At 36.5% G+C, this 8974-nt stretch overlaps 1 protein-coding gene across 1 annotated transcript; it reads right to left on the bottom strand.

Annotated features, from left to right (window-relative positions):
* Window positions 1-1076: 1076 nt before the first annotated feature.
* On the bottom strand, window positions 1077-8740 carry LOC18430140 (aspartic proteinase A1). Its single transcript, XM_006840302.4, has 14 exons — window positions 8714-8740; window positions 6805-7179; window positions 6527-6587; window positions 6204-6298; window positions 5730-5842; window positions 5364-5532; window positions 5231-5270; window positions 5046-5110; window positions 3871-3984; window positions 3622-3686; window positions 3214-3370; window positions 2694-2813; window positions 1950-2038; window positions 1077-1761 (listed from the first exon to the last, which is right to left on the bottom strand). The coding sequence occupies exons 2-14, from the start codon at window positions 7162-7164 to the stop codon at window positions 1677-1679; spliced, it is 1533 nt and encodes a 510-aa protein (XP_006840365.1). The 5' UTR covers window positions 7165-7179; window positions 8714-8740; the 3' UTR covers window positions 1077-1676.
* Between the last annotated feature and the right edge of the window lie 234 nt (window positions 8741-8974).

Below are 8974 nucleotides of genomic sequence, written 5' to 3'. Positions count from 1 at the left end.
ATTTCACAGCCATCTAGTGTAGAATCATTTTGAGAATCATACATAAATGTTTTGGCGTAGAGTTGTACCATTTAAAATCAAATTCAAGAACAACAAAAGATAAAAATTAGGTTGATAGCACCTTTAAAAATTGTACGTACCAGAAGAAGAAGAAAGACAAGAAAAAGAAAAAATAAAGGAGCAAAAAAAACTAATACATAATTTAGTATTGGTTGGAACTTGCCCTTGATAACCGGCAATCGGGTTGTGCTGACGCACTCACCCAACCTACATCTAGGTTTGGCCTAGGATATTGGATCGAAAGCGTAAGGCCAGGTCAACCCATTGTTAGAAAAATCGAGCGATCTAACCGGTAACTGCCCAATTAGATCGGAACCGAGCCTTTGCCGGTTCTACTTTCAAGCGATTTTAGGTATTGGCCAGTATTTTAAAAATAAAAATTCCAAAAAATGTCTATAAAATCCCTAAAATATGAAATTTAATCTGTAATACATTTTTTTAAATATTTTTACATTATAAAAAATATTAAAAAAATATTTTGATCATTAATACCAACTTTTAAAATCCATATTTTTCCACTTATTTTGAATTCATTTTGTTTTAATTATTCTTTATATGTTTTTCATATTTTAATAGATTTTTATTTGCATCTTTTTTATTTTTTTCAACAATTTTTGACCGCCCAAGACTTACCCGGTTGAAACGGTTGAATCAGCTGATTTACCGGTTAAACCGCTTCTGGCCCCATATCTGAACCGTACCGGTTCGATTTTGCCAACATTGGGTCAACCCAAACCAATCCCATACATAGAAAACATATGACATCAAAGAATAGCCTACTCTTGATTCTTGAAATTGAGGAAATTGGAAGATGGGCAATGTTTATCTCAAGGTTTCAAATAACAGAACCGTGACCCAAATAACCCCTTTGGATTTCTGATCCGGATCCCCTATATACCAAACCAAATTTAACCAAAAAAAAATTTAAATTCAATGGGGCCACTTGTGGCTAGTTCTCTGGCCGAACCAAAGAATGTGATTAAAAAAAACTGAAAAAAAAAAGAGGAAAAAAAGAGAGGGTGGAACCACTTCGTATCATTTTCCGACATATCTAACAAGTTCTATTAGAGAACTGGAACAAACGAGGAGGAGGATCATGAGGGGGACCGACCGACTCTCAATATTTTACAGGATCTGGATTTACCTGACCGATTCCAAATCTTGATCAACCAAATCTGAACCAAACACCGATTTTTTCAACCTTCGTCAATCTTATTACACTTCTACAAGAATACAAAGTGACTTGGTGGCCAGAGGGAGTACGACTTATCCGAACACATTGTCGACCATCTCAGCTGGTTTTTCTCCCATAAAGCATAGGCTAAAGTACTTCAGTACACTAAAATGCATACATACATTTAAGGTTCATGTTTTCAAACTCATGTAAGACCATCATCGCTTCCTCTATATTTAACAAGGTGCTATACAGATCACCATTGAAGCTTGCATGGATAGATCCATAAAACAAGGAAAATAAAAAAGAGGCCACAAAACACACCATGTACATAAAATTCCATCCACTGCACACCATATGACTGGTTTGCTAAGGACCACTATGTTGGTAGGAAGATAGTTACTACAAACAGGAAAAGAAAGAACGAAACCAGTGGACCTTTCTAAGCTGCTTCTGCAAATCCCACTCGTAGGTTCCCATAGTCGAACACGGTGTGGTATGCCCCCATGAAGACATCTCCAAGAATCCTGCATTCCCGTAGAGAGCCATCAGATATAAACCATGCATCTCTCTCTCTCTCTCTCTCTCTCTCTCTCTCTCTCTCTCCGCTGTGTGCACGCGCGCTTAATACATAGTCATTAAACGCAAGTCATTAAACACAAATCACCAAGTGGAATGCACAAAATAAGCACCGAGAATGAAAAGATAAACATACCAGAGTGGACCTCGAGGAGGCGGCATATCCAATGCTGAAAATCCACTAATGCATTGGGCAGTAACACCTTCTCCCACTTTAAGAACATACTGTGGTGTCGATCAAAAAAAACAAAAGGAAAATAAAAAAAATATTAGTAACCAACTTACCCAATAATGTTTTGGTTACAATCAGTTTGCAATAAGATGAAAGTCTTCAAATGATTTTCCAGCTCTCATTCAGAAAAATACCTCATAGACCCAATAAATCAGTTTTTCCCATCACAAGTGGTTACAGGCTTACAGCTCATTTGGTGGAAAAGCTCGCAGTTGCATGAAATAAATTTTTCTTAATAATATGAGGGAAAATAAACCCATGCACTCAAAATCAAAATAAAAGTACCCATGACACCACTACCATCATCGTCATCCGAGCCTTATCCCAAGTATTTGGAAAAAAGTACACAAGACATAAGTATCCTAAATCTGCATGAATGGAAAATTAGCCACCACTGAATGGGGGCAGAGAGAGAGAGAGAGAGAGAGAGAGAGAGAGAGAGAGAGAGAGAGAGAGAGAGAGAGAGGGAGGGGAGAGAGATTTTTCACTTAAAAACAGGGCATTTGCATAACCTATAAAAATCCAGTTAGAGCTAATTTTTCTAAACCGATGACAGTTCTGTGAAGCTTTGAAAATCAATTCCTCCAAGGTCAACTAACATATTCAAAGTGGTGGGCTTTTAGAATTTCCACGAAGTTCAAAACATACCTGATCTGGCCTAAGATCGAAGGCCTTATTTCCAATGATGAAGGAGACATTCGGCATGCCAGAAATATTGTTGCAGTCAACAGCGGATTCTCCCATGGGACTCGGTAGTCGTTCACAGAGCTGTAATGCAATGAAGTTAACACAATTGTTCAGTATAATAAATTAATAATGCAGTTCATGGGTATAAAAGAATACCAGAAATAAAAAAGAGGAAAAAAAGAATAAAGGGAAAGCGTAGTCCGATGAACCATGGAAGACCATAATCCATTTGGGATATTACCATCAGATGAATGTAGAGGCAGTGATTGGAAAACAATAAGAGTGGGACTAAACAGAACAGGACATAATCCCAATAGTGGGTATCTCTCTCCATCACTAATTCACTATCCATCATAACCTTGGATGGTGATGACCAAATGGACCGTGATTTTTTCATTGTCTAATATAGTAAACCTTTCCAAGAAAGATCTATAGTTCCATAACTTCAAATTAAGATGGTGGCAATATTGAAAAAGATAACCTGATTAGCATATTCCAAGATTTGAGTCTTTGTCTCATTCCTCTTAATCTGATTTTGAATCCAAACAACGGCCATCTCACAAGCAGTGCACATAGCACTATCACCAACAGATGCCTTGCTCCCATCTTCCTTATCAACCACACTTGCAATGCCTGAACTGCATATATTGACGTTTAAATTTAGTGAATTACAAAGTAGCTAGACAAGCAACTCAGAAAATGACTACCAAGGATAGAAAATGACTACCAAGGATAGAAGGGTCAATGTCCAAAATAAGAAAGCTAGTTTTCTTTAGAAAGAAAGAAGATGAACCTCAGCTTGCATTTCTGTGCTTGTCTGCGTAGAACCATATATGACCAAAAAAGGTATAAAATAAGGACCCGCATGATGGCAAAATGATTTCCTTACCTAACATCTCGGTTCCCATCAAAGACACAGAGACCAATCTGGGAGCAGATTTTCTGAGGTTGTGTCTGCATACAGTTTGGAAACCATATAGATTCAGATGCAACAAGTTATGTACTCATCTCAAAGAGAGGAAGACCCCAAAGTGTATGCACAAATGAGCGTGAATTTTATTTTATTTTTTGCTGCTTTTTTTTTTGGGGGGAAGGGGGGGGGGGGGGAGGAGGGGTGGGGGGAGATGATGATACAGACCTCTGATAACAACAATTCCAGTATCATTTCTCCATATTGAGAGACCACTAATTTGCATTGCTGGCTTACAATTCCTTCTGCACCTATTGCATGGTTGATTTCTGCAACAATGGTCTGTATACAAAAAGTTGCAATCAGAGTGGACCAATAGCATAGAACATATGGAAGTATAACCAGTTTGTAGTAGCATGAATCCATGAGGAACGTTATATAAGCACGAAATTTTCTTTCGTTTGTGATGTGTAAAATGGAAAAGGTAATTAACCGGAGAAAATTACAATATACAATAAATTAATTAAAGAAACTATGTAACAGAGAAATGAAGTGTGCCTTTCCAAAAAAGTCCAAAGAAGAAAATAAAGAAATGAGAGATAGAGAAAGAGAGGGTGATAAATGTGGAAGAGAGTAAATGTTTTAAGATTAAAACAGTATACCATTGCTTCAGCAAAAGTACATAAAAGATTAAGTAGACATGCATGAGAGACGATAATATTCATCTGTCAAAATAATGAATAAGCTTTCTTTTCTAAAACCCTAAATAAGAAACATAAATCTGATTTATTTTGTATGAAATAAATTGGACATTTACGTCTACTGGGGAATAACCAGAAGCTTTAACAGACCTTAAGACTAACAGAATTCATAATTGACAGTGATTCATACTTATCTCATAAAATAGTCAAAATTGAAAAGCATCGCCAACAATGAAGACTTATGTCACAGTAGACATGAAAAAAACGACTGTGGATAAGGATTTCAATAATATATACTTGAATGCCTAGGATTTGGTGCTATAACAATTTTTCTAAGCTTGAAGGACATTAAAGTAGGTAATTCATGAATTAGAAAAGATATTGGAAACTAGAACCAGAAATTCCCTTCCAGAAGGACCCAAATAAGAGTGAAACAAAAAGTCATCTTACTGCCCTAAACCATTTCCAGTATCTTATCCAAAGTAGTTTTCAAAGGAACTGCATAATACTATGAAAATTGGCCCTGGCATTATTTTTTAATATAATTTAGAAGCAGCCCTACATTTGCTCACAGAACAGTGAACTTATCTAATTTACAAGAGCAGCATTACTACTTCCCAAGAAGGTAAAATCATTGCAAGTTTACAAAAACTATGTATCCCTTTCAGAAGCCAAATTGTACTAAAAGGATCAAGGACATACAGTAGGGCCAGTAAGTAGAGAAGTCCCAGAATCAGCAATGGCAGCACAACCATCAGCACAGAAACCTGAATAAAACAAAGGTTTAATTCCATGAATTATGCGCATAACAGGGAGAAAAGAGAGGACAAAGAAGGACAAAGAAGGGGGGGGGGGAGCGAGATGCCGTGAAACTAAGTCGAACTCACCAGTTGATTGGCCATCAATGAGAACATCCCCCATGTCAAACTGAATAAATAAAAACACTTGATGAACAGAATAATAGCAGAAGATTAATGCTTTTGTTACATATTAAAAGCACAAGCATTCAAGCTGTTGTACCTGCCAGTAGCCCTTCCGAGTGACTGGGACAAAAGTATGCTCACCCTTGAAGTGATTAGGATCAACACCTCCGAAGACAATCTCCCCACCCTCAGAATCATCTTCATTGCGGTTGAACCAAAACGAGAAAACAGGCTCGCTTACAAGACCTTGATCAACCATGTTGTACCTGTAGGGAAGTTCACCCACTATCTTAGGAATAAAAACATCTGCACTTGTTGCATACCCCAAAAAATCTTCAACAAAACCAAGCTAGTCAATCTAAAGAGCCCATCAGAGATCATAAGCAGCACAAAGCATTTGTCAAGCTATATTTTTTTCTTTCTTTTTGATGATCTACACCATAATTATAAAAGGAAGACATACCAAACAGGTGAAACATCCCCAACAGCTATTTCCTTAAAGCCAAGTCCTAATATGCCGTCAAACTTTGAAATGAGAAATGTCAAGCTCGGCTCTCGAGTAGCCTCAATGAAAGCCTAATAATGAACATAGAATATATGCATTAAAGCAAGTTCATTTAAACCAAGTTATCAAGCACCAGAAAAACCAGAAAACTCAGAATCACCATAATGTTCAATAAAATTAAAAACAATGGAAATAACACCATAGGGTAATAGGACTATGGTATATAATATCAAGGCTAGATCCACTATATGTTCTCACTGACAGATGGTATTAACCACACCTAAGCGAATGCCCATGTGGGCTCCACTCCAGTCAAGATTCAAGCATCCATTAGTAGAAACTGATGACGGAAGTAGGAGTACCATATATCAAAGTCTATTGGACTACAGTGTATTTTCCTACGAGCGAAGAAACAGACAGAATAAGAACTACCTGATCTTTGACAACGAGGTCTCCAACTTCCACATTATCTTGGCTCAGAAATCCAGAAATAGATCCTGTTCCGTAGTGGATTTCACATGAATTCCCTAAACAGTTAAGAATCGAAATGGTTAACTAAAATAATACTGAAGGCATTTAGAAGTTTGGAACTTGAAATATCAATACTAGTATGAAGCAGAATCATTAACTATTAAAGCATTTAGAATTCAAGTTTGAACTTGCATGCATCGAGGAACCATTAAATATTTGAATTAGACTTCCGTAGTCAATTCTAGGAGCACATATCAAAAGAGATTTGAGAAGGAGCCATATACCAATTTTTGTGTAAGTGCTAGACTTGGAAGCCTTGTACTTGGAGTGGAAATAGCAAGGGAGCTGCAATTTAAAAAACAGGCCACCACTGAATTCCATGACTATAAATAATCAGCCAATTCATAAAATATCCTCACTTTCACTAAAAGCAAACTACAAGAAACAAAAACTCTCAAAAAATGAATTTCCTTTAATCTTATGGGTTGATAAGATGCCATGAAAACTACATGAACCAGAAAGGTATGAGAAATTTAAATATGCTGCGATTTAAGAAACTTACAGAGAAATAGCACTTTGATGAGGGCACCCAAAGATTAGAACTGCCGGTATCGAATACAACAGTGAAAGTCTGGGACGGTGAGCCAATGCCGATCTCTCCATAGTATTGCGCATCCAAATAGTTTTTTAAAGACACAATGTCGACATCTGAATCACCCAATTTCCTAAGGATCTCATAGTTCCTAACATTCCTAGGAGGATTTCCTTTTGCCACAATTTTCCTGGCAGTGAGAGTCTGAAGATCGAAGCCCTTCTTCTTTAACCCAATTCTCACTAAACGGTCATTATGTGCATGGGCTCCTATGGAGAATAGAAGGCCCCAAAGTAATACACAAGCTAATAAGACTGATTTACCACCCATCTTCACTGGCCTTACCTGTGTAAGGAGAGAGAGAGAGAGAGAGAGAGAGAGAGAGAGAGATCACAAGCTATAACCAGTCAATCCAAACTCAGCGAGTCTCACTAGGATTCGCCCAAGTTACTCAAATTCTCAGACAAGGCCGCTTAACAAGTCTGGGGCCAAAATTTAAACATGGTTCTTCTCATATATTTCATATTTTTCACTCAAGGTCCCACTTTATCTATTTTTCTATACACCATATTAAGCTCAAATTTGGTATATCAATACTTCTCATCATATAGTCCAAAAAAAATAAACAAATAATCCAAATATAAGAAATAACCAAAATGTCCCTACAGGTATGTGATGGTGCAAAACAAGACTATACCAAATTTGAGCTTAATCCGATGTATAAAAAAAAGATATAATTGAAATAAATTATATGCATTTAGAAGTGGGACATGATTCTAAAAGTAAAACATGGTCTTTCCATAAATTTCCCTTTTCTTCAATTAGGATTCAGCATCGACCAAGCTTCCTGATTCAGGCTTGGGAACCTAGTGAGTCCCTATGAGTCCTTGCTTTAAACCAATGGTTTCGAAAAAATAAAACCTTGGCATAGCTTTGAACAAAAAAACTAGACATGGGTTTCACCAAAATATCAAAGCTAATTTTGGTTTGATTGAATACTATTGCCGCACTGACATACTAAAAGAACCATGGAAAACCAAAAAAAAAGTAAAATCCAAAAACAATGCAGAGTTATCCCACAACAGCAACATATAAACAAATACAACTGATAATCTTTGCAAACTTGACTAACCAATACATCAGTTTGATGATCAACTCCTGCACCACTAAACAACTGGTAAATACCCCAAAAACTAAAAATTAGCCCAAAAACAGCAGCTAACTATAAACCCCAATAGTTACACCATGCATAAACCCTACTTAATACATACTAGTTGCACAAAACCAAATACAAAATTGGCCCAAAAAATTGAAGGGATTAAAAAAATCAGAAGGAAGGAATAAATAAAAATATCTACAGGGGATCCAATTTTAAAAGGGGAAATACAAAATGAAATACCACCGGACAGTGGATGCACAAAAACCCCAGAAACCCATCTTATAATCGAGTGAAATGAATCAACAGAAATAAAATAAAATACAATAATCTGAGACATGCCTGACCTAGGGAAAACTCAAATTATTTGCACAGTTATCTAAGTAAAAATATAACAAAAAATAATATATAATTGCATAAAAAGTTTTAGTTGGGTGTAATTGAAGATTCAAGGACGCAAACAATTGCAGAAATGAATTCAATAACTGCAACCACAAAAGATCGAAACAAGTAAACAAAAAACTTATAACAATCCAATCAAACATGAAAACCATCAGGTGAACAAAACCTGATCGATAAACATCAATTTGGGAGTACAGACTATAAATTACATAGTATAAATCCAAAAACTTTACAGAGTGTAAATCAGAATTCCTATAAACTACAGTTATAGAAACAAGTAAAATTTCAGTTAAGCCAGTGAAAAAGAGAAGAAACCCTCACCTTATGGAACTGGATAAGTGCAAACCTAGAAGTTCGGAATGTCCGAAAGACTGGTATTTATAGGGAGACATATTCATGGTCAAATGGGAAAATAAGAACGTTTGTGGGGATGATTATTTACCGTGAAAAACCAAAAAAAGGTGCGAAAATACCTACGTGACGACGAAAATATATTTGATGTTTTAAAGTACCCAATATACCCCTACCTGGTTAGCTCGGAAGGCGCTAGAACTACGAGTGCGGTTTAGGACCGCGCAGGTG

Source organism: Amborella trichopoda, chromosome 2 (assembly GCF_054954075.1).
Source record: "Amborella trichopoda isolate Santa Cruz 75 chromosome 2, AtrichopodaSantaCruz75HAP2 v2.0, whole genome shotgun sequence".
Taxonomy (NCBI): domain Eukaryota; kingdom Viridiplantae; phylum Streptophyta; class Magnoliopsida; order Amborellales; family Amborellaceae; genus Amborella; species Amborella trichopoda.
This window is presented reverse-complemented; position numbering and strand designations above follow the sequence as displayed.

Bases quoted from the DNA above. Each gene is read 5' to 3' on its own strand.
- LOC18430140 (XM_006840302.4), bottom strand. From the start codon at position 7,164: ATGGGTGGTAAATCAGTCTTATTAGCTTGTGTATTACTTTGGGGCCTT. The intron at 5,533-5,729 runs GTATGTCTTCCT...ACTTCCCTACAG, and splicing joins GGGGATGTTTCACCTGTTTG to GTACAACATGGTTGATCAAG. The intron at 3,687-3,870 runs GTCTGTATCATC...AACTGTATGCAG, and splicing joins TGGAATTGTTGTTATCAGAG to ACACAACCTCAGAAAATCTG.